Source organism: Alosa sapidissima, chromosome 17 (assembly GCF_018492685.1).
Source record: "Alosa sapidissima isolate fAloSap1 chromosome 17, fAloSap1.pri, whole genome shotgun sequence".
NCBI lineage: Eukaryota > Metazoa > Chordata > Actinopteri > Clupeiformes > Clupeidae > Alosa > Alosa sapidissima.
The window spans coordinates 13,546,493-13,573,079 of NC_055973.1; the positions used below are offsets into that span (position 1 = coordinate 13,546,493).

At 42.3% G+C, this 26,587-nt stretch overlaps 1 protein-coding gene across 4 annotated transcripts in view; it reads left to right on the top strand.

The window, feature by feature from the left end:
* Positions 1-471: 471 nt before the first annotated feature.
* Positions 472-26,587, top strand: part of vipr1b (vasoactive intestinal peptide receptor 1b) — a 57,616-nt gene continuing 31,500 nt past the window's right edge. For 3 of the 4 annotated variants that reach the window (XM_042068434.1, XM_042068435.1, XM_042068436.1), the window contains exons 1-3: positions 472-688; positions 15,601-15,691; positions 18,496-18,606. In XM_042068434.1, coding sequence (XP_041924368.1) covers positions 632-688; positions 15,601-15,691; positions 18,496-18,606 — 259 coding nt within the window. In that variant the 5' untranslated portion in view covers positions 472-631. The remainder of the gene's footprint in view (positions 689-15,600; positions 15,692-18,495; positions 18,607-26,587) is intronic. The other variant, XM_042068437.1, reaches the window with a different exon arrangement.

The following is a 26,587-nucleotide window of genomic DNA, read 5'->3' on the forward strand; positions in this document are numbered from 1 at the left end:
TTGAACCTGGCTGTATCCAATGCTCAGGTTTCTTGCTTTAAAATGTATGCAAATTAGCGCATATTTAATTAGATAATGCCTAATTTGCATATGTAAACATTAAATTACAGAAAACTTGTAATACGTTTTTTTCTCATATTAATGTAAGTAATCAACTGGGTAAGTTTCATAGTGATATCTGCTTGTTAAAAATGTTACCCTATTCACCTGTAGTGTCTCGCCTTAAACATAATCTGTGCGTAAAAGTGTGAAACAAACTGAGAAAATACAATACAATACATAAGCTTAATAATATGTTATATATTTCGAACTCTTCGAACTAATGTGGACATGAGTATCCACTATGCATGGAGCGAACTGATTGGTTAGCAAGCTGTCATGATGAACATGCCCACTGAATTTCTGAATGGGGAGGGTATGGTACATACACAGTTCGCGTTAGAGACGCGCTCGGAGCACAACTTCTGACGCCCTCGAAGGTGTGAAGTAGATTTTCACGAGGAAAAAAAACAGGCTACTAGTAATCTTTAAAAAGTACTTGCTCGACAACAGACCGTAGCTCGAAACTTTGGCCACAGTATTTCGTGGTCATTTACATTTGGCGGCGCTCTTATCCTAAAATCACGGTGATATGGGTGCTTCAAAACTGGTGATAACTCTTGCCACCTTGAGCTGCATGATTTCTGTTGTAAGTACAATGTTGTTCTGTGATTTTTTTGTCTGGTCTGCTTTTCAATATCTGATGGACGTTTATCGCCCAGCACCTTTGTATTAAATCAGACAGCGCAGTAGCTGTGTTTTTTGATAGATGCAGCGTGACCTTTGTATTTAAAAACGAAATGGATGGCGGTGAATAGAGGTATATGTATGATGTGTCTAAATGTTATTGCAGCCTATGTGGTGTTTTAAAATGTTTTGGAAGTAACTCACCCTGCTGCATGTCCTTCGATATTAATATTTTAGAGTATCCCAAATATAATGGCGTTAATGATGGTTTGATTTGTTACTTTTGAAAAACATTTTTTCGTAGTTTTCAGTATAATTTTGTATTGTTCTTCCTTTACACCAGTAGTAGAGAATCACGTTGTTCGTAACAACGCTGGAGCATTCAGCAAGCCTTTCAATAGCCTAGGTGTGTCTGCGTCAGCTTCCTAGGATGCACACATAAAACAGTTCACTTTTAGTTTACGTAAGTTGTTTTTTTATTGTCCATAGGGATACCTGCGTCTAGGGGATGCGTCATGTGGTGTGTCACATCATGGGGTTCTAGGAGGTGGCATTTGTTTCCAAATGGTTTAAATCGTCAGATTGTCATTTGATGTAATAACAATTGATCGCGTGGCAGTAGATGAGGTTAAGGATTTCTGACACTAACGTTTGACCTTAACAAGAGTGTGCCTGAGGGCCAGTAGCACATGTCTCCATAAAGTAACCGACTGCAATTTGACCCTCCTCAACGACTCGTCGTTATTGAGAGGCGTTGTGTATTTGATTACAACTACTTCGACTTGAACATTATCTGTAAATGCGCTCACAGGTCCCCGTGATTGTTACTTTCGTGTGAAATATACCGTTGTAAAATGTTCCTGTAATGCGGCTGTTGACTAAGTCAGTCCACCAAGTCATGGGTTATGTTGTCCTCCCCCTGCACATTAATTTTGTTGTTGTGAAAAAGGGAAATGAAAATCGCATAATCTGTCAGTCCAGGTGACATTAAAAGATTGTGTGAGATGATCACCATGTTACACATACTGGGGTTCCCCTGGCAAACACTGTGATAGGAAAAATATCACTTCACCAAGAGCCAAGTGTTCAATATATCAGCCCCTTAAAAATCAGAAAAAACTTGCATACAAATGATATCCATGAGCTCAGTTGGGTCTGATGGATGGAAACGCATTGAGGTGAATCACCTAAAGTGTCAGCCTTGCTTATGACCTGTTGCACCATGGAGTGTTTTCTGTCCTTTGGTAGTATTTTTCTTCATTTCCTCATTCTCTCATTCTTCCTCTTCGTGCACTGTCTAAACCCCATCCATCACCCTGCATGCAATGTCCTCTTGGAAGCAGATAATGCCTTGCGTATTTCACACCTCCCTATTTTTGAGACATGACAAAAGAAACATTAGTCTCTGTCCCTCTGGAGGAGGCTGAGCGGGCTATTCCCAGTTTGGCGAGACAGCGGGACTATTTTCTGAAATTCACTTGATTGAAGCCATCTTTCCTCAGACGCACAAATGCTACCAATCCCAGGCGTCATTTACAATCAAGGGCAATGATGAGACTAGATGGGCTTGGGCGATTCGAGCCGAGTATTTGGAGTGCGTTACTACTTGTTGTTTGGGTGTCTTACGAGAGCGTCTCTCTCTCTCTCACACACACACACACACACACACACACACACACACACACACACACACACACACATGCTGTGACAATGATACCCAGCTGAGTTTGAGACAATGACAACAAATGAAGCAGTGAACGGTAGACCAATAAAAGCAGTCAGCAGTGGAATGATGTCCCTCTCCCCCCTGTCAGGCGTGTGTTATTTCTGCTCGAGTTCAAATCGTTCTTGACATCTGTGGCATGGGGCCCGGGAGGACTTCATCAGTGAGAGAATGATTGATACTGCGCTCACTGTGTCTCAATTTGTCAGAGATGTGTGGGCATATGCTGCCTTCCAAGACAGGAGGATAGTTTGTCTTGCCACTGCCAACATTTCCGTTTTAAAGGAAATATTCCCATGATTGCAAAGAGGATGTGTGTTGACCTTCCTGGGTGTATGCATATGTTTCATTCATAGACACATCTCAGAGTGTTTACTTGAAATCAAGTGAGAGTTTTGCTCAGTTAGGGTTGTCCATTTAAGGTGATCCAGGATTCAACGGGGCATGGATGTGACTGGAATCCGGTATTCCTAATTTTAGATAACCATGGCCAAGACCTTGGGCTACAGATATATTTTTCCATTATTTATACCATGTTTTTATAGCTAGTTTGGGGCTTATCTTATGACGCATACTTTATGTATTTTATGTCACCTAAAATATTAGATAAGGCTGTATTGAAACACACTTGTTCCTACAAGTCTCACCCTTAGTGCTTTTGTTTGAACTTTTGTTTGACCTCTGACCTCACAGTGCCATAACAGAAAACATAATAGTTTGTTCAATTTCAAGCGCATTGCATTATTATTATTTTTTCCATATGAGATATACTATGGTATGGCATGTAATCCTTTGTTGACACGTCAGATATCAATAACCTTTTTAACTTCCTCAGGGTTGAGGGACACGAGAGGCCTCTATATTGAAATAATCTTAAAAATAATTCTTACTTCCTTGGACAGAATAAAGTGAAATGAAATAATTATGTCATGGCCTTCGATAATTGAAGGACCATCTTGAAGGAATCTTTGCCTCTAGTCAGTGTCAATGCTAATATTGCCCTGCTGCAGTTAAAGATAAAAAACGAAATCCACCCTTTTGAAAGGCTGCATTTGATACAGTGGAGCTTTCTAATTGTGTAAGTACAGTGTGAAGTAGGGCCAGCAACCTCCTCTCCTCGAAATGTTCCCTATTTGCATTCCAGAGGAGGCTAAGCCATAGAAAACACATATACAAAATCTCCATAAAATGAAAAATGTATGTGGACCATGTGAATTGTTACATAAAGTAGAACAAAACCAAGCAGGACAACAGGAGCTCTCGCTGTCGTTATCTCCTGATTTACCCTTATTTCTGGAAAATTCCATTCTCTGAACAGGGGCTGTTGTCTGGAAATGTACGTTGATAGTGTTGGCTAGAGGTGGTCGATTTGCTCTGAACACCGAAAACAAACTTGCCCTTTGTGGTGGTGATTGCCTGAGTGATGAGTGCGCAGTGAGAGCATGCCCAGAGGGGTCTTCAGGAGTGATCAGCAAATGTTAACCAGATTGTTGCTAAAGTGAGCCATGGGTGATGGTGGCAATGATGGTGTTGGTGTGTATGTCTGTGTGTGTGTGTGTGTGTGTGTGTGTGTGTGTTTGTGTCTCTGTGTGTGTCTGTGTCTGTGTTGGGGTGAATGGATGTTCAGACCATCTCTCTCAGCAAGCTAGCTGGCGCAACACAGAGGCACCCAATCCTCACCCTTTTTTCCCATGTTCTCCGTGGCTATCAGAGGCATTTGTGTGAAAGACTTCGAAACAGCTGCCTCTCGAACGTTCAAACATCTGCAGCGTGCTCCCAGTGTGCACGGTCTGTTTTACCATAACAAACTCTGACATGTTTTGTGATGTATCGCGGGATGCGGCCGCGTGTTCTCGGGTGCTGCTGGGGCCTGCCGAGGTGCTCAAATGTGCAAACCACACGTAAGATGTCAGAGGAATCCGCCTGACAAAGAGCAGACAGAAGACATGGGAAGTGGTGGCGTTTGTAAGAGGTAGTCATTATTTACCAACTGTTGCAACGGAGCCAGTGAAATGTGGCTCTCCAGGCTCATCTAAAAACGAGAACATGTTTTACATGCCATGGATGTTTAAGCGTTTTCACTCTCGCCCTGCTAACTGCACTCCTGTAAAATGTTGTCTGCAGTTGGCTTCCATTCATTAATAGGCTTCCATAATTTTGCATTCATTAATACGCTTCCATAATGCATTTGTTTGCGGCAACTGATCGGTGCATTTTATGTTCTATGCCATCATGTTGTCAACTTTAAAAAAAAACAATATAATAACAAAGCCACAAGAATCTGGAACTCCTCCTTTCTAGCACATAGTCACCAGGGTGTTTGTGTGTTGTGGGTTTCAGTTGATGCCAACTGATGCACTGACACTTCCTGTAAACATGTGGGGCGGGTTGGGTGTTGGTGGTGTCAGTTGATGTCAAGTGATACATTGACACATTCTCTAAACATCCACATCTCGCCTTCCCAGATGTTTTAGTTGGGGGAAAAGAGGGAGGGGTAGGGCAGTGGTGGAGGAAACAGAGAGGGAGTTAGCGTTAGAGTGTTTTTGTACTACTGTCGTAACAGTTGACCTTGACTCCATTTAGCAGTTTGATGCTGTCAAACACAAAAACCAACCCCACATCCCCCAACTAAGACAACATCTGCGATGTCCTGGTGGTTACCGGAAGTGTGAATGGGTCAGTTGACATTAACGGTGTACCTTTTGCCAGGAGAACCTTCCATAAAGATCTGGGCACCTCATTTTTCTGTTCTGTTGCCATTATTTTATTTGTTCGCAAATTAACTGTTTTTAATATGAACAGAGGTGGAAAAAGTACGAAAATATTGTACTCAAGTAAAAGTACCAATACTTTGATGAAATATTACTCAAGTACAAGTTAAAATACCGATCTGAAAATGTACTCAAGTAAAAGTAAAAAGTAGTTAATTTAAAATGTACTTTAAGTAAAAGTTACTTTTTATTTGAGGGGTGGGGGGGGGGGGGGGGTACCAGAAAAAAACAGTTTTACCAGAGACTTTCTAATGAGGAGATAAAGCTATCAAAGAATACTCCATAGTAATGCATGGGGTTAGTTTATAACATGTCTACACATATCACAACCCTTCCGCGGCAAAACGTCGACATGTGAATACATTGAGCCAATCATGTGGTGTGTTGTGAATACATTGAGCCAATCATGTGATGTGCTGTGAAGACATCATGCCAATCATCTGTTGTGATCTCGGCGCTGGAGCAAGATTGGCGTTGTGTGAAAAATCACCGGTTCTCCTTTAAGTTTGAGCAGTAGTTGATTTTCAAAGTTAGTCGCACTCATCCTTGGTTGCTTTGCAGTGAACAGTAATCCAGCACAACTGAAAAGCTCCTCACAGGCAGCTGAGGCAGGCAGGCCAATGTTGAGTTGCAGAGAGTTTTTTTATATTTGGAAACGAGCAGAAGGTTCAGCAGATTAAAGGGCGTCAGACTGGGGGGGGAAGTGGGAAGTATAGGGCCCCAAAGGGGGCACAACATTTTCACCAGGCATTAGTAATAACTCAGGTAATCCACACATAAAAAAATCGTAGAGTAATGTGTAATGAAGTGGAATAACACAGGGAAAAAGTATTGAACATGCTAAGAAAAAGCTCTAAGGCAAGGAAAGGGAAGGAGCGAGCTGGAATCCGTAAGTAGTTAGAGAGTAGCCAACATATTGATGGGCTATAAAAAGGTTTTTCATTACCAAGGTGTCACACAAGAAACACTTCATGATGGATAAAAGCAAAAAAGCTCTCCCAAGACCTTTGCAACCTTATTGTTGCAAAACAATAAGTGAAATCAATGAAACTGGTTACAGATGCATTTCAAAACTTCAGAATCTTCCAGTAAGCAGCATGGGAGCCATTATCTGCAAGTGGAAGGAACATCACTGCATCATCAACCGGCCATGTACAGGATCTCCTCGCAATATTTCTGATCAGGGAGTCAAAAGGATAGTCAATTCCAAGAGCCAAATAGGCTACCACTCGGAGAAAGCTCCAGAAAGACTTGAAGGCAGCCAATTCAATTAAATTCAATTAAACAGTTCTGGAAGTAACTAAAGATCAGGATTCACAAGAGGGACCCCTGGAATCTGTTTAGAACAATGGGCCAAAATCACACCTGATACCGTGACTAATACGTTTTGTCATTCAGGAAATGTCTTAAAGCTGTCATTACAAACAAAGGCTTTTTCACAAACTATTTTTCATTAGGCATGTTCAATACTTTTTTCCGGTGTCATTCCACTTTATTACACATAACTCTTGTGTTTGGATTTTTTATATGTGTGTTAATATAATGTGTGGTGAAAATTTCGAATAGACTCACTGGAAGTTTAGGCTAATTACTGAAAAAAAAAATAAGCGTTCAATACTTATTTCCACCATATATTTATTTTACCTGAATATTTTAACTTCCAAATTAAATGTCAAAATGAATGTCAGACGAAGTGTAAAGTTTGACAGACTGGATTTTGTATACAAAACACAGTGAAAACTGTCTAAGGTCACTCTCACTCTCCCTTGCTAAAGAGCTAAATGGTTTAGTCCGCCTGCACGATTCATAAGGTAGGCCTAGTCTATCTTTTGTTTATTTAGTTGAGCATCGCTAGTAGTGGACTGCTAATTGTTGTGCTGCTGGTGCAATCCCCACTAACACAAAACGTTAAGGGAACGTTCGGGAACGTTAGTGTATGGTTCCCTAAAGGTTAGTTCGAACCAAACCAAAAACTAACGGTTAGGGAACGTTCCCTAAGGGTTCTAACGTTCCCTAAACGTTAAGGGAACCAACCAACTAAAACGTTCTCCTGTGGTTGCACAGTACCTTCACACAACGTTCCCGTTTGGTTGTCTTTGGTTGTTTTCTAAATCTAAGTAAGGTAAACATCCTTTCAAGATATTTATTTTAGGCTAATATCAATTTTACTAAATAAAAAATATATACTTTTGTGCTTTTTTTTACCGTATTAGGTGAATGAACTTTAAACAAAAATCTATCAATAGAACACTTTTCACAACTAAGAAAATTCACTTCTTTCATTTCACAATTCACTTCAGTTCAATCAGACAGGCTCTCCCTTACACGTAGGCCTACCCCCACACCAGTAGGGGGAAGACAGCGCCTCTGCTTTCAGGTGATCGATTGAAGTATACTTGTTAGTATACTTGGGTAACATGGAGTCTGATGTTTATATATATTTTTAGACCTTTTATATTCGTTTGTATTTTGATTATTTTATATTAAAGTTATAAATCCCATAAATTTTGCCTGTTCATTAATTCCTGCAAATATATAATAATGCATTCCTGCTCATGCAGTTTGAAGTAGTTTAAAGTAATAATAAAATTGGTATACAAAGGTTGCAATGTTAGGGGAAGGTTCCCTAAAGGTTGCAACGTTTAGGGAAGGGAACGTTCCCTAAAGGTTGCAACGGTTAGGGAACGTTGGGGGAAGGTTTATGAAGGTTGCAACGGTTAGGGAACTAACGTTCCCGGAAAATTCAGCAAACTTTCCATGGGAACCAAAACTTACTCAAAAACTAACCTTCGGGGAACGTTTGGGAACCAAAAACTAACGTTCCCGAAACCAAAACATAAATTGTTAGCTGGGATGTCTTTCTCCAAGAAAGCCAAGTCACCAAAGACAAAGGCCAATACAGGAAAAAGAGAGACATCAAAATGAGGGGAAGCAACTGCTAATAAACTTCTTTCCAAAGAAAGATGAGCACAAACGTCAAAACACGAAATCCCATGGTGTTTGCTTGAATATCTCCGCAATCATTAGTGCTAAAACGAACTGAGACAACCCACTGAAATAGCGGAAAATACACTTTCATAGGTTAGGCTACACATGTAATCCGAATGATGCATCTCGTGATCAAGCTCCATCTCCATCACTTTCAGAAAGACTGCATGGCGCCAGCTTCATTCAGTCCTGTTGCTGATCATTATCACTAGGCTAGTGGTTTAGGGCACAATTTTTTTTCTCTCCCTTTCTGTTTTCGATAGTTTTAACTTTTTTTTTTACTCAAGTAACGGATGGGATTTTTGAAGTAGCGAAGTACAATACTTCACTCAAAATGTAATCAAGTAAAATGTAAAATACTGATTTTATAAACTACTTAAAAAATACAAAATACACAGAAAAATTACTCAATACAGTAACATGAGTAAATGTATTTCGTTACTTTCCACCTCTGAATATGAAGAGGAGTGCCTTGGATCTATCTTTTTTGCATCAAGTTGGCTGTTTCTCTCTGTGGGAGAAGTTGACTGTGGCCAGGTCTGCCCTGCATCCACAGCACAGGTGTACCACTGGTGGGTGGCACTGGCAGAATCAGGTTCCATGAGTCATCGTAACCCACAGGGCGATTTCTCTCAGCAAATAATAACACTGAAACATGACCCACCCTCTAAGATCCTCTCTGGGGGAACGTGTGGCACTGAAACCTTTTCTAGGGGGGGGTAGAGGCAGTCAAATGGCTCCCCCAACTGTGTGTGTGTATGTGTGTGAGTGTGTGTGTGTGTGTGTGTGTGTTTACATGCAGCATCGTTGCTCTGCACCTCCTGGGTGAGGTAGTTACAGTATCTCCGAGCCTTTCTTTTATGAAATATGAGGTGCCGTAATTAGTCCAGACAGTTGGTCAGCTCTCAGTGCTCCACACTCCCCAGTCACCAAACCCCTCCAAAAAAGACAGGAAACTCATCAGCCTTCAACAGGTTTTTTACTCCTCCAGTTTGAGTTGACAGCTTCACAACATCTGGAGGGCTTAATAATGCGTAATGAGGACAAATGAAGTCAGGAGGATAGGTGGGCCTTGGGTAACATAGAGAGCAGGAGGAGATCAGTCCAGCAAGCAGCCTCAGAGGAAGCACTCGGCAAGGCAATGGAGTGGAGAGTCGGAGGATAAAGACTGAATTTGCTTTTCAGTGACTACATGTTAAAAGTTAAAGTTGACTGGTATTTTGCAGATGCCTTTATCCAAAGTGACATGGACTTGCAACAGAGGCTCAGGAATCGAATTGTCAATCGATTGTCAGGTGGTGACGTTACCACTGCTCCACCAGGCCTGACATCACCTACTGTAGTCCTCCGCACCCCTTTCCACCCCACTGTGTCTGAACAGTTAAAAGGCCGTCACCACATCAGCACTCGTGTTGAGCTTCTGATTTCACTGAAAGGACCTTGGTCTGGAGTGACCGTACTGTAACTCTCCTCTCTGTGAGGCAAGAGAGGTGAGTCCAGGGCCAGGCGTGTGTCCGCTGATAACATGATGTCTGTGGCTGGTTTTCTCTCTGACAGCCGTCCCCCACTCATCTGCCAACTCTGGATGCTGGCTTTACCTGACAAGATCATTTCAGCATTCATCACGTCACTAAGAGATATAGCTCCATCACGACACATGACACCCCCCCCCCCCCCAAACCCCCATCTCCCCCAATATCACATTGCGACCAAATCTGAAGCGCCTTTTTTCCAACAGCTATTAATCCCCCTCCGGCCGTGTGCTGTCATTTTGGATAACCTTTTGCCCCATCTTCCGACTGGCCTGGATAGAGCTGAACTGAACTCCCCCTCATGATGTTTTTTTAATGATGTTTTTCACTTGCTGAACACATTTTGGTATCTTTGCGAGGGTGGTGAGCTACTCACAGTCTGACATTTTCTTTTTATTAGCAGTTTTCTTTTTTCTTAGCATAATTAGTCCACTGATTAATTTCAGATTTGTACAGTGGGTTGTTTTTATGTTTACACATGAGATTAGTAATCATGGTACATACAACACAGTCACATAAATAGCCACATCTACATATATAGCTTCTACATATGTAGCTATGTTTACATGAAATAGTGTAACTAACACTGGGTGCCAGTTGAACTTAGTCCCACCCACAACATTTGAGGTCATATTCTGACTAGAATTTGAGCAGACAACGTCAGGCTACAAGCAGGGCCCTCTCATAGTCTAAAATGTATTGAGGACAAGTGCACTAGATGGAGCATATAAAATAGTAAACAAAACAGACAAAATAAATCAACAGATAACCAAATGAAAGTCTGAAAGTGTTTGACCCTCCTATCTCTCCGTCTCATCCCTCTGGTCACTGCTAAGGTAAAGAGAAGGCCTTGGCCACGATTGGGGATGAGGTGTAATTAAAAACGAAGCTTTGCTGTTGTTATTTCCCCAAGTCTGCTTTTGGCACCGCCCCCGCAGGAGCCTTGGTTATTAACGAACACGTGTTGTCAGCCGTCTCTAAGTGGGATAGTGAGAGTTCTGTAGCTAACGCCGTGCCGGCGGCTCAAGACGGGTGCTTTTCTCCAGACAGTTCTGAGACTTCTTAAGGATGCCCCAAAGCAACGTTCACTCCTGCGGGCAGGCCTGCTTTACGTTTCACCACTTTCGCGCCTGTCAGAGGGGGAGGTGGGTGGGAAAATAAAAAAAAAACGTCTCCTAAAACAAGGGCTCTCACACTTCTGCTCCATCACTTCAGCTCAATCGCAGGCTCTCACAAGAAAGCCCTCTGCCCTGCGGGTAACCATTCGTCACCACTGGTGCGTATTAGGTGAATCCGAAACCCGAGAGACAACTTATCTGATTTTAAACAGACTATATATACATTCAATACATATATATACAATATATATATATATATATGTATATATATATATATTGTATATATATATATATATATATATATATATATATATATATATATATATATATATATATATATATATATTTACTAGTTTATTTCATTCACATATTTATTTTTTTCTGTCTACTATTGGTGGCTGACTTTTGGTGTACCAGGGCTTAATTCAGTCCCCCTCTCATAGTGCAGGCTATCCCAGGGGGCTTTGTGGTTCACTTGTGAGAGTCAACTGGATTATGGGGTAATCACCGGCTCATCTGTCTGCCCCATCCTTCAGATGTGCAGCCAGCCCAACAAGTGTGTTGTGTCTGCTCCCCTTTATCTCAGCCTGGGCCCAAAGGGTATTCCTTCATTTTTTGTTTTTGTTTTTGAGTGAAGAGGCTCATGTGAAACACTAAGGGGAATTTAATCCCAGCATAACATGGAAGCTTTTGTATTTAAAGGTGACAGTTAGCCCAACGTCCCTTAAGGATTACGGCAAGAAAGGCGTTCCCACCCCCTTTGTGTATTCATAGATTGATCACCTTGTGCGTGGGTCGATGCTTCATTTGCAGTGTCAATACAATACCTCAAGTGTACGTTGTGTGGAAGCAGCAGTGTTGTGTTGTCGATGAACACATTTTGTGCCATAAATTAGGTCCCTGAATTCCTGTGCAAATCCTTTGGACAAGTGGGATTTGGAATGAGTAATGGGTCCTGGAACTAAATAGTGAAAACCAAATAGAAGTGTAAGACTAGTAATTTGTTATTTGTATAAGGAAACCTGATATTCAGGTATCTAGTGACATCCTCACGCTATTTACTGTGTTCATGATTTTGAGAGTATTCTGTGGGCAACATTTTTGTTAACATAGATATGAATTGGATGTCTGACAAACAAATTGGATGTAGCAATGAAATCATGAGGTTTCGATCTCTCCAGACTCTTTTGGTGCAGTATCAAAGGTTATGATTCTGGTTCTGCTTTTGTTCAAAGCCACATGAAAGGTCATCAGATGAGAAGATTTTTTAGTGATTTTTTTTAGTGTACGGTCTGAGCCAGATTTTAGCTCCGTAATATTATTAAAGGAAATAAACAGTGCACAATAGCTATGTTAAGCTTTTAGACATCAAGCCAGTGCTTACATAAGTATTATCCGTCTCTGAATGACATCTGAATAAGATGATGTGGAACAAATCCTATTACCTATTCTGGGCAAAAGCTAATTTGGATATTTCCGGAGAGTTACCTGATGTTTTTATGTTTTTGCTATGCTACTGCAGTTTTAAAGTCAAAGTTTGAGGAAATTTGAGTAATTAAATTCTGAATCTGCATTTCAATGAGGGACAAGTAAAATAAAATGGCATGATGCGACTGTTTGCCCCCCCCATCTCTCTCTCTCTCTCCCTCTCTCTCTCTGTATGTGTGTGTCTGTGTGTGTGCATGTGTGTGTGTGTGTGTGTGTGTGTCTGTGTGTGTGAGTATGCGGTTGTGTTTGCGCATGCTTGCGGATGATTTGACCGCATGAATACAAATGGGTAGGACTAATGTATTCTATCCTTGTCCTTACATCATCAACAAACATAGAAACCAGCTCAGTGAATTACGCTATGGTGCTACTCTGTGAAACTGTACTGTGAAAGTGGGTCTTCCACTCATGACTTCAGTTAGAAAATTCTGTCTCAGTTGAGTCTCCCTTGTGTAACGTTAGGAAGTGAAATACTGGGGGTGTTCAAGCACTTGAATAACCATGCAGGTGCGGTCTGTGTTCACGGCCCAGATAAAAGTACGCTCTGGCCCAGATCTGCCTCAGTTTTGGCCCAGTTCTGGTTCTGAGTTAGGTGTTGACCTAGTCCAGTTCACATTGTATTCCAGTATTCATAATTCCGACCCTCTTCTTTAGTCCATTTAACAGGGCGCTCAATCAATCCCAAGAGCAACGTTTGCTCCTAGCCTCGCTCTGTGTGTGCTATGAATAGACTAAACATCTTAGAGAGATAGGGATCTTTGCCTAATAGCTGCCTGACCACAACAGTATGTCATCATTTGTTATAGGACATGACAGGTCATCATGCCATCACTGGCTGCATTCATTAAAGCATCATTTACATACGCTAGTGGGAGATAGGCACTTGCATAATAGACAGTATGTTAACAAGACATCATCAACATATAAGCCACGTTGATATGAAACACCACAGGAGGTATTACAGCACATTGCACAGCATACTAAGTCAGGTGATCTCTTACTTCCAAGTGCCTGGTAGTATCCGGAGCCAGAGAGAGAGAGAGAGAGAGAGAGAGAGAGAGAGAGAGAGAGAGAGAGAGATGTGGCTCTAGTCGCATCCATAGTGATGTTGTGACTGCCTCCGCAGCTCAGCAAGGTTGTGGAGCATTCTTACCTCCAGCTTGATTAATGTGGCCTTGAGTGCGGGAAGACCTCTCCCTTCCTGTTTTACCTTTTTCTTCACCTCCTCCTCCTCCTCCTCACTACAAAAAATAAAATCTAAGTATGTTAAATAACCTTAAATATATTATTTGCTTATAACGAGACATTTTTGCACTCCTCCATCGTCACCACATCTCATTGGAAGCATGAGTGCTCCTCATTCTAGATGAAGACCTCTTCATCTTTATTTTCCTCCTCTCCGTTCTTTTCCTCCTCTTCCTCTACGACTCCACAGCAGGCTCAGCAGCCCGCACATACAGAGGCAAGGCAAGGCTGGAGAGTGGCAGCCTAATGTACTGAGACGAGCCCTAAGTGTTTATGACACAGTTTGAAAAAATAACACTCTCTCTCACACACACACACACACACACACACACACACACACACACACACACACACACACACTCACACAGCACACAGCTGGCAGCAGCTGTGAATCCTCTCTCTAAATGCCGCCGTAAAGTAAGCTATGTAAATAAAGGCTGGGAGCACGGACGACGAGGCACCGGGATGTTTCGGGTGGACACTTGTTTTTTTGTGTGTCTGTGCTCATCCTTATTGTCCCTCATAAACTGTCACTGTCTGGAGTCACCTCTGGACCTAATGGGGGCTGTGTCTTCTGCTTTCTTTCCCAGATGGTTTTCACCTCCCACTCTTTTCACAGAACTATTCTAAAGGGGACTGATATCAAGTTCTACTTTCTGTCAAAACACCCTTACAGTAACATTTGGAGAGATTATACATCAAATTATACGAGAGATTATACATCAAAGAACAAAAAATAAATTGTGAGATATTTGGACATCCCCTTGTGATTTTCTCAGAGCTCCTTGCGTGAGATTTTTTTATCACTTTGGCAAAGACCTCCAGAAATAATTTGTCTTAATTTGTCTGTTGATGTTTTGTTTTTTAAGTCTGTTTTTGAACCATTTATTTTGTTTAGTCTGTTAGTGAACTATTTATCCCTCTTTCGTTGTGAGGCATGTTTTACCGTAAGTGTCATCGTGAAAGGTTAAACCCGCCTCAGGGTAGGGTTGCTGCAGTGCAGGAAAAACAAAACTACACTGTAGATTTTTAAAAATGAACTCTTATGGGATCCATTTGTTATCAGTCCAGCTCAAGTCATCAGTACTATCCTGACATGTGTAGATAAGGGCAAGGGACTCAAAGATGTCCTTAGACAGCCTTTGGAGCGTCAAACTGGAACCGAGCGTGATTTCACTGTCCTCCCCCCACAACCCCCTACATTTCCGAACAAAATAACTCGGGAAATGGAGGTGGTGATCGACATCCTCCCTTTGCCATGTATATACAAAAAAGCTGAATCGGCTCCCCACTGAACGCACCCTTTGTACCCCCCTCCCCCAAACACGCATACCCACACCTCTCCAACCCCACCTTCCCCCCCCCTGCGTGCGGCGCATCTCTCCTGACCTTCTCGTGCCGCTCGTCCCCAACCACCGCATACTGTTCTCACTGACCCACGGCTTCTCTGCCGGTGACTGTCAGCTTGGGTTTGTCGTAGTTGGTTGACGGCCATGCTGAGCAATCGCCACTCTTACTCAGCGCCCCTCCTCCTCCCCCATCTCCATGTCCCTTACACGCGCCCCCCACCCCACTCCTTTCTCCCACCCTACAAGACTCGAGGCATGGGTGGGCTTTGTCGTCCGTTGCCGGCAGAGGAAATTGGCCTCTTTTTTTTTGCCTGGTTGTACTCGCTGCTCAAGCGTCTTAGAGAGAATGTTGGGCCGGATTGAGTAAGTGATGTGAAATGTAATGTTATGTAAAGAATGTCATAACAGTGTAAGGAATCATGACTGCCGTAAAGGTCAAGATGCTCAGATGGAGAGTCATTTTCTGGCCGTGATGTTACTGAACCACTCTCTTTATGTCCTCTTTCCTTTCTTCTCTCTTCTCTCCTTTTTTTCTTCTTTCTTCTCATCTCTTCCTTTGTCGCTCACTTTCTCTCTATATATGTCTATTCTCTATTCCCTCTCTCTCTGTCCATCTCTTCCTTCTCTATTTCCACTTTCTATCTGCCTCTATTTCTACAGGGTTTCTGTGTGCAGATGTGTGACATTATAAATGAAATTACACAGGAACGAGAGCGCTGTGAGAGCAGACTGGCTGAAAATGTCACATCAGGTAACATTCCAGACTGCAACCATGCATGCTCTCCAGCTTCACCTATCCATCTTAGAGATACTCTAGGCAGCTTTCCGCTTCTCAGATGGTGAAGGGAAACAAACTCCACAATAAATCAAATAAAATGTTTTTTTTCTTAATAACAAATGTTCAGGGTAAAGCATCTGTTTAGATACATGAATGGCTCTAGAAACTCTACTTAAACACTAGACATTTGAGTGTTTATTGTTAGATTTTATTGGTAAGGACAATACTTTTCCACTTTATTTCCACTCAGTTCCACTCAGTCCACACCATCCTGTCCACTTTTGTCCACTATGATGCAACATTGGGTATTACTTCTTTGAGTATTACAGTTTGTTGCCAATGGCTTAAGGTTTGAGTTGCTGGATGTAAAACAGTAACATCCATTGCACATCCATTGCACATCCATTGCCTGGCCTGTAATCAAAAGTGAAGGGAACCCGATAGTGTTAGTGCCAAGGGATTGCTGACCTTTGCCTTGCAATACAATAAAGCTGTTGCAGAAAGAACTATATCTTATTGCACACATACCCCCTCCGGAACCCTGAGGCCCCCAGAGTTGAATGTTTGTACAAATCATAGCACAAAAATACCACCAGGGCATGTAATAGGCCATTCGGGGTGAGTCATCTTTTTGATAGGCTGTTGCTTTGGCCATCACGGAAGCACTGGCAATTCTTTTGATGTGGAAGGATGCTTTAAAAGTCAAGTCCGTCACAGTGGGCGAATGGAAGAAGAGTCGGGCTGAATAGCATTTATGAGGTCCACTGGTAGACCCATTCGCCAGTTTGATGTGAAGACCACAAATGTTCCTCAGCATATTGTGCCGATGTACAGCACGACAATGCTTTGAATGACTCACAACTTCTAACAGGCAAATCCATTGAGCAGCTTTGCCTCAAGGACATAATACCACAGCTAAGCCTTAGACAAAGACGAGTATAACTGTCATGTTTTCCCTTCTGAAATTGAAATTAGAGGGGAAATACATGTCTATGGAGCAAAGGAAATGTGGTGAACCAGGGTATCAGCCGAAACATTTCAGGCTCATCTCTCCTATCTATCGGCATTTCCCTCTCTATCTGAGATCTCAAATTAGATCCAATTGACGCATTGTGGGGTCTGCCATTTGGAAAACATTCCACATACTCCGAGGGTCGCCTTTCAAGGGCAGCCTACTGGGGGTCCATCTACACATCAAAAAGACTGTGGATTATGTTCACTGATCACGCCTAGCGCAGCAGGACAGCGTGGCCCCCCATCTGTTGAACCTGACATTTGAGAGTGAAGTTGTAACCAGCATCTTTAGCACATCTGACTTAGCTATGAGATAAGAAGCTACAGTCCTCAGACTTAAGTTTTGTCACACTGTGAATGCAGCCTTTAGTTAAACTCCACTGATGATCGGGCGGTGGTAGTGTAGTGGTTAAGGAGCTGGCCTAGCATGCAGTAGCCTGAAAAGTTGTGGGTTAAATTCCTGGCTTCCACCGTTGTGCCCTTGAGCAAGGCACTTAATCCCAAGTAGAGAAATCAACAGAGGGGCACGAAGTCTCAGAGCAGACTTCTTCCAAGGCTTGGTTGACATATAATATATAACATAGTTCATTCAGGTAGCCCGGTGAGTCAGACCCAAGAAACAGACAAAACCGTGCCAAAGGTAGATATGGTAGGAGGTAATCCTCATTTCCACAGGGGTCAGTGTCAGCATCTAGCTGCAGTCGAGTATGATCTGTTCACAGTGCAGCCCCAGATCTCCCCTGTGCTGCTCAGGGAGTCGTTCTCTGGCACTCTCCTCTCTCCTGACGAGAGCTCTTCCTCGTTCACAGGCTGCTAAGCCAGGATTCAGAGGTCCTCGTGTTCAGTGTTCACGAGTGTGAACGTGTCGACTGTGTCAATAACCTCTGGTCCCAATCACAAGGGACGGTGACCCTTATGCTAATGCAGATCTCCCAACGTCTCCCCCTGCCGAAGGCATGAATAGTAAGATAAACTAAATAGGGGACTCATGGATCTGGTGGCTGCCTGTGCCCGCACTCTTTTTTCATAAATCCTTTGACGATGGAATTTACAGGGCATTAATGGATTTAACCAGAGCTATTAAGTTGGCCATAATAGCAGGCAAAATTTAAATAAAAAATACCAAATCCAATTCTTGACGCAACATCCAGGTTCTTACCCGAAACTGGAAAGAGTGGATGAGAGACTGAATAGCATTTGTTTATAGGCGGATAATTCACATGTTAATTTTAGACTGGCGCACAGGGAAAGAATGAAACAGATTCTTCCAGATGCCCATGTGCTGCAAATATGCTTTAATATCTCATTTCAAAGCCTGCCATTATGTAGTGTTCACATAAATTAGTCCCTCAGTGCTTGAATTGACATATTGATTGTTGCCAAAATAATGCACTTAAAAAGTCTGAAATGGGAATCAAAGTTAATGTATGGTCCCTGGTCACCTACTGTCTAGAGGCAGATGTAATGCATTCCTGAGTTGTATCTTTTTAGTCCTCTGACTGGCAAGCCATTACATTTTCAGCTATTCAGTGTTTGTAAGTCATAATGCACTCTTAAATATAGGCTAGGGCAAACACAGCCTATCATTTATTGTTTTGCTACTGTCACATGGATCAAAACTACTTTCTGTGACAAAGTGATTAAAATGTGGTCAGTCATGTGGATAGTTATTGTGTCGGTTTTAACATGCTTCTTATAGGTTTTTATAGTATGTTTTAAGCATGTGACTTGCCCCATTAATCTGCCTTTCTCCCTTGGGTCAGGGTGCCAGGGAACATGGGAAATGTTAGCCTGCTGGCCAACAGCCAGCTTGGGAGAAGTTGTCACCATCCCCTGTCCAATTTACTTCAGTCACTTCAACAATGAACACAAAGGTAAGTGTTATGGCCATTGTGTGACGTGTCCATTCAGATACCACCAAGAAGCTGGTGGGCAAATATTGACTTAAATGCCCATTAGATGTCTATGTGAGTGATAGTGCAAAAGGAGCAGTCATACTAAAAAATGCATACCTTACTTGTATTGGAAGTCACTTTTGGATGAAAGTGCCTTCCAAGTGATTGAATACAAATGGCAATATTTTGACAAAGATGCATGATCTCAGCATTGTGGTATTTTTATGTCAGTTTGTGCACTTGAACAGTGTCAGTGACATTCTTTGCCAGTTGATAAAAATGACAGTTATGTAATCCAATGATAAAAGCACACCATGCTGTCTGTGGTGTTACCAAATAAGTCCAATATGGGAATGTGAATCCAAACTATTCGTCTCTCCAGAAACTTGCAGGGTATAAACAGAAATACAGAAATAAACAGGCATTAGCAGAAATAAATATGGTATGAAGTTCAAGTGATTATTTCAGTGAACCAGTGTCTTGACAGACATGACACAGGAAATTCTTTCATGGAGTTGAAGAAATGTGTGCAACTGATTTTGTGTGAAACACGAGAATGACATACTTGTGAAATATAGTACGGCTTATGCAGTACAAAATGGTGTATGAAAAGGTTGGTAGTTACTTGGAACAGATGATACGGTAAAATAGTTATTGACCACAGTGGGTTTATGTTGTGGGCAGGGCCTACGGGAGATCTGTCAGGGTGAATTGGCTGACATATTGACGCAGTGAGGTCAGAACTATGTGCATAGGGATTATGGTGGCTCTCGTTATTTGATGATTTGTCGTCACTTTCCTTTGTGTGTGTGTTCCTGCTGTGGGCAAGATCCGGAACGTGTTTGTCATCCATCCACCATCCATTCAGCAATGGTACATTCACTGGGCCTTCAGAATACAGTACCTTAACATTCTCTGTGTGTGTGTGTGTCTGTGTGTGTGTGTGTGTGTGTGTGTGTGTGTTGTTCATGTTGTCTCTTTCTTTCCTCCGAGGTGATTTCGCTACAGTTCAAGTACATATTTGTACTGAACAGCATGAAAAATTGATCCATAGACATGTGAAAACTGTTTTATTTTCTGTAATCCACCAAATAATAAAGTGGGTCTGAAAATTGACTTGCTCAAGGCTCACCTAGCTTCTCTCTCTCTCTCTTACACACACACACACACACACACACACACACACACACACACACACACACACACACACACACACACTCAGGATCTCTCTGTTCTTTCTTTTTGTTATCTGTCACTTACTACCACAAGTGAGTCTACCACAACTGACCTACTGGCATGTTAAGAACCTTTCCCCTGGCCCTGTCCAATTCAAAAAGATGTTTTCTCTTTCCCAATTCAAGGCTCCTCTTTGAGCTTTTCAGTCAAGTTTTAAAGGCAGAGCTACTTAAGTTCCTCCAGCAATGGCAAATTGCATGCAAGCTGTCACTGCGAAGAAGCGGCAGTTCTAATAATTGGATGGGACGGCGTTAAGCTGAGCAGCAAATCAGACTCAGTTGGTACAGGCAGTTAGGATGAACCTCAAAATGTGGAAGAAGTGTGGAACACACACTACACACACACACACACACACACACACACACACACACACACACACACACACACACACACACACACACACACACTTCATCTAAAAACTATTTCTGTTCATATTGTCACATTTGAAAGAAAAAAAGATTCATTATAGTATATCCAGGAGCCTAGTATTAACTTCGCTTTATATTCATTATTCATATACTGTCTCACTGTGAAAATGGTATTTTCATTCAGCAGAAATTTTGCAATATGTAATTTAACTGCTCTCCATTATAATAGAGGTCTATAAAGTTGGCAATACTTTGGTCATGGCTTGTTATAAAGAAAATGCTGAACATCTTTTACTCATAAGTAGTTCAGCACTACCTGATGCAGTGCAGGAAACAGATCTTATTCTAATTTGTCCATCATTAGTTTCAATTGGCTAAGAAATGATGAAATAATTATTTCATCACATTCGTTTGAAGTTTTCAACACATTCGTTTTAAGATTGTGTAAGTAGAGAAAGAGAAAAACAGGATATATTTTAGCTTAGGGAAAAGAGCAGACATATCATATTTGGTTTCCATAAAGATTAGTGATGAGTGCATAGTATAGAGAGTATTTGGCACCTGTGTCAGAACTCAAATGGTAAATTCAAGCTGCAACCCTTGTGCATTTGCATGATGGATCTGCCTGTCTTTTCCGTGTCATTTCTAAAACAGATATGGTATCGGGTAGGTCTTGGTTTATCCCAGATACGACCCTTATGATTAGCCATTTACTTGCGGTAATTCACATGGATTATGCATGGCTCCAAGATCTCCTGTGCCTTTACTAGCGCTGGCTAGCGTGGGTTGAGCTCTTTAACTCTGTGATGGCGATAGACAATGGACATGTCACCCATTATCACGGCTGGAGTGAGAGGGAGATGTGAGGGGAGGACTGTGTGCTACTGTATGACAAACGCTGTTGGAGCATGTCAAGTTGTTTGATGGACTAGTCCTCGGAGTGAATTAACGTTGAAGTGGTGACGGTAATGAATTAAGTCCTAGCAATGAATTAAGGCCTGTGTGCTCCGAGTTCACGTGAAATGAGATCCGCGGTAACTCTTAATAATTAAAACTGTGTAATTCTCTATTTGGAGTGAGGGCTACTTTTTTGGAGGGCTTTTTTTTCTGTGCTTAAAAAATAAAGAATTCTGTGAATCAGGATGTGACTGTGACTGTGTGTGTGTGTGTGTGTGTGTGTGTGTGTGTGTGTGTGTGTGTGTGTGTGTGGCTTACTGCTCCATATTTCATCCTACCTGGCCACGGTGTTCCACTGCACAGCTGTTTCAGAGCAGGATATGAATGTTCATGGCCGGAGACCATCTGCAGGGGCATTTTTTATGTGTGTTTGTTTTGTTCATTTTTTGTTCCAATCTCTAGCTCGTTTAGGAGCTACGGACTGTGTATTTCATCGGCTTGCCTGAAATTACAGTGATTTTGGAGAGACCAACGTTACCCCCAGGGCACTTTCCTGTTCTTTTCATCAAACTTCCTGGAAAAAAAGGGAAGGAAACACAGCTGGAGATGAAAAAAGGAAACATGGGAAGAGAAAGCAGCTTTAGCTGTAAGGTGTCTATCTCATACTAAGTGTAGCCTACTGTGCCTGAACAAACAGCAGCTGAACCCAGCCTTGTCTAGTCTATGCTGTGTACCTCTAGGGGAACTTGTGCATGATGAAAGAAATTCATCCGTCAGCCGTCCCTCTTCTTGTTGGACGTTCACACACATTAATGCAAATACACACACACACACACACACACACACACACACACATGCACACACGTTGGCATACACATGCATGTGTACACGCACCCACACATGCACACCCACACACACACACACACACACACACCACACACACACCACACACACACACACACACACACACACACACACACACACACACACAAACAGACAGACAGACATGGAAAAACATGCTAATTAGCAGGGCCGATTCACACACCAAGAGCTAATCCTTCCTCCAGCGCTGTGCTGTGCTGTGCTGTGCCGTACAGCTGAGGGGATTAGTGCCAGCGCAGATCCCGGGTCAGCGTTCGGCTACGCGAGTCATTAGATTCCAGCGCACGATAACCAGCAATCACTACCCCGCTCAAGCGGCTGGCGCCGGTCCGGTACGCCTCTGGCCCAGACCTGGCTGAGGTCCGCAGACTGCACATCAAAGCCGAAACAGCCAGGATCACCCCACACCCAGCTGCCACTGGAACGTATAAGTGTGCTAATTCACTTCAATTCTGTTGTTCTGTCATTGCTCTTCAAATGCTCTGCAATTTCAAATTCCAGAACGTTCCAGTTGCCACATGTATAATTACAATTCTATCTCTCATGTAGCGACTTGTAAACAATGAATCCTTTTTTTGCTGATGATGAATAACTATGAATAATGTGACACCTATTGTGTTATTGTGTTGGAAGTGTTATCTCCTCAAAGTGTACACACCCAATCAGTAAGGAAAGCAGTTTCCCTTCCTTCCTTTATTATACCTCACTTCCTTCTTTCTCTCTTTCCCCCCTTCCTTCTTTCCCTCCCTCCTTCCTCTCACTGTCACTGGTGAGAGACGGCCTCTTTATCCCACTGGCTGAGTTTGGGAGGCAGCGTGGGCTCTCTGGGCTGAGGGCCTGCTTTGTGCGCCTGCGGGTGCGTTCTCTTCTCCGCGCGCCGTGTTCCACACCAGTGCTTTCGCCTGTCGCTGCCCCCCCCACCCACCCACCCACCCCCACTCCTGGCCTGTCTCTGCCCATGGCAGGACTCTGCCGGCCTGCAACGCATTTCAACATGCACTGCTGCACGGTCCTGTGTGGCAGCCCCTGCAGCCCTCTGCTGCTTCCAGGCAGGATGGGACCTCCGCTGCAGTGTCACTTCCCATTGGGCCATCACAACCCTCAATAATATATGAACACAGATGCAAATATACACATGTATCCACGCACACACACACACACACACACACACACACACACACACACACACACACACACACACACACACTTCATTGCACTCCATTGCTCATTCGGTGAAAGCATATTGCTTTGCTGTGGGCGTGAAACCACACATATGCCGCATGTGACATAACATTGCACTGTGAATTCGTGCCATGCACTGTTCATTTGTGTAAATTGTAAACAGGGATACAATTTAGAGGAATGTTTTTCCTTTCTTCCCAAAAAATGTGTGTGTGATTTGCATTTTGTGGTTTCCTATACGGTCGGCTATGATATGGCCACAATAACTTCACACTGCACAAGCTTCCCACAGTGTTTACTACCACAGAGCCTCCTTCTAGCTGTGGCAAGACAGAACCTTAACCATAAAAATGTCACACAGTGTGGTCATCACAACCATTACAGTAATTGTGCTCTAGTCCCAGCCTTTCCCATGTATGTCCCTGCATCACTGGAACTGGATAATGCCAGACTGTTTCCAGTGTTGATTAAGGCGAGGTGTATGCACATGCATCTTGGCCATAAACCAGATCGTAAATCAGGCGCTAGAGTCCATGCAGTAATCCCTTCCCCAGTGATGTATAATGCACGCCTGTTTGGCTAATTGCCCCTGACGAAGAGACTGCGTCACGCCGTCTTCCTGTCATAACACTTTGTTAGGTTCTTACCACAATTACTGTAATAAATTTGACATTGGCTAGACACAAACCGCGGCATGTCGTAAATGCCAAAAATCATGTGTGTCACAATCATTTTATGCATCTCACACACTAATGAGAATGAGCAGCAAGAGCTTTACATTTATTTATTTAGCAAACACGCTTATCCAAAGAGACTAACGATCAGATAAAGTGTGTATTGTGTGTTCATGTCATGTAGGCTATACATTCTTCTGGGAATGCGAAACTCTGATCTTGGATGATGGTAGCTCCCTGAGCTAAAGAAATAGCACCTTCTCATATTTCCACAAATATGTAGTCTACCAGAAAACAGCCACTAGTGTAAGACTAGTGTGCGTCATGCCTACAGGCTCACAGTGAGTGAACAAGTGATTTTCTGAGGCCAGACCATTGGGTGAGTGGCGGTTGGCAGGGGCGTGGTGGAGAGGATTTAAATGGAGGCATCTATCCATAACAGTGGTGGTTTCTGAACTCACCTGTCAGCAGTAATGTGCCCAAGGCAAAATAAATAAATAAATAAATAAAATAAAATGCTGTTACAAGGGGATTGGATTTTCCCCTTTTAGAATATCTCTGTGTACTCTTTTTACTTCCCAGGTTTGCTTATGCTAGATGTGATATTGTCTTCAGAGCTGTTACATTCAATGCTTAATGTTACTTAAACTACATTCTACAAGCTCTATGTTTGATTGTTAGCCAGGAAAGCTTTGCAGAGGGGAAAAACAGATTCCACCAAGGATCTTTCGGGCTTGTCACAAAAGCATCTTGTAACAAAAAAATGTTCTTGAGCATTGATAAAGCATTTACCCTCAGTAGTACCCTGGTTATTCAGCTGGAGAACACTTCTAACTATTGGAAAATAAATTCCCAATTTGTTCTGTTTTCTTTTCCTCTATTTAGAGCAATATGGCTTTCCAAGAACTTATGAGAATCCCTGAGGAGTTTGTGTGAGGTCACAGATGAGAGAGCTATATAAATAAATGGGTACCGTGCTGAGGAGAAGCATAAGTGTGATGACTTTAATGTGCTATACAGCGGTTGGGGCATGGCTGTGGAATAGGAATAGAAATACCATCAGTGACATACAACCTATTGAGCTGTGCAAGGTGCAGCTTCTGAAGAGTTATTGACTGGGAATTGATATTTTAAAATCAGATATCAATATCTGAATGGCTCAGAATGTCATGAAACTAGTCTGACATCTGATGTCTGAAGTTATTCTAAATCCATTTAAAGTTTGGTGTTTTTGTGATTAGCCACTCACATCCTGGTTTCTGGAAATAACAGATTGTCATCTGTTATTTTTCTGTCTTGGTTGTTTAATGATCTTTTCATGTTACAAAGATTTTAAAGTGGCAGATGAGGCAGAACAGTATGACATTAAAATGAATGGTAGCTAATAACACCATCTCGATGTGATAAAGTACAGCTTTCTTACTGTAATAAGCATCTTTAGAGCCTTTGCCTGATCATTTCTAGTATAATAACTGAAGAGTACACCAAAACATTAATAATCTTTTTGGAGGTCTGCACTAACAGATACCTGCCATCTGTAGACTCTAATGAAATATAATTTTACTTGTTAAGAGTCAGATGTCTCTCCAGGTTTTTTCCTCTCAACCTCCTTCTTCAACGGCACTGCTCTTTTCATACTCGAGGGAAGTGGTGGTGGTGGTGGTGGTGGTGGTGGGGGGGGGGGGGGGGCAAGGTGGTAAAAATAGCTTCTAAGAAGGAGCCATATGCCAAACGATATCAAATAATTTCCCCATACATCAGACATACAGTAGTTAGTGAGCATGAATGGCTTCGGCTTTTAGTAGCTCCAGAACTTCTCACCCAAGCTTGTTTGTTTGAACCTCAGTGGTTCAGTAGGTCAAGGAACCTTATGCCAAACAGGATTCATACAGCCCTCTAATTTATTATGTACCATGGGTTTGGACATATGGATGCGTTCAGTCCTCCTGTAATAAACTGCAGCAGTGATATCTAACCTACTTCTGCCATGTGCTGTTTTCTCTATCTCTAAATGTATACCTTAGAATGGCAAAGGAAAGCTCATGCCATTAAGTGTGACAAAAAGCTATTCAGCTCACAGCATAAGGATTACCTCCTCTGGCTCTTGCTCTGAAAGACCTCAAAAGCCTTTTGACAGCAAACAAGGGCTGGGAAAAATGATTGGTGTGGCATATAAATAATATGACAGTTTATTCGGCCATGACAGTTAAGCATGAAGGAAGGCGTTTGGGCAAACATGCATGAACAAAATGCTCTCAGCAAATAAAAAAAATTAAATATTATCCAGAACAGATGCTAGATGCCATAAATTGTGGTTATAACTTTCCTTTTAGCATTTCCATTAGCACCTTTCTGCAGATACCCTACACTTCCTGTGGCTTGGTCTGGCCCTTTACATGAGTAGTGTAATTGGTTTAAACTCCAGAGAGCTGTAGGTCTTTTGTTCCATAATTGAGCAATAACAGGTTGGGAAAGATAAACCCCAGTAGTAATAAGATACAAAACTGCATCTGAAGCAAACATCTGTTGGATGGCCCTTGAGAGAATTCGTAATAGAGTGTGCCGACATATGGACATGTACTGTACCTCCCATATCGACAGGAGTTGATTGGGTTTGTGCCACTTGACAGTTCTCGAATTGCTTTCAATACCATTGTCCCACAAACTGTTTCTGCTTCACCCTCCCTGAGAAACAGTTCTTGACTAAAACTTTTTTTCAGA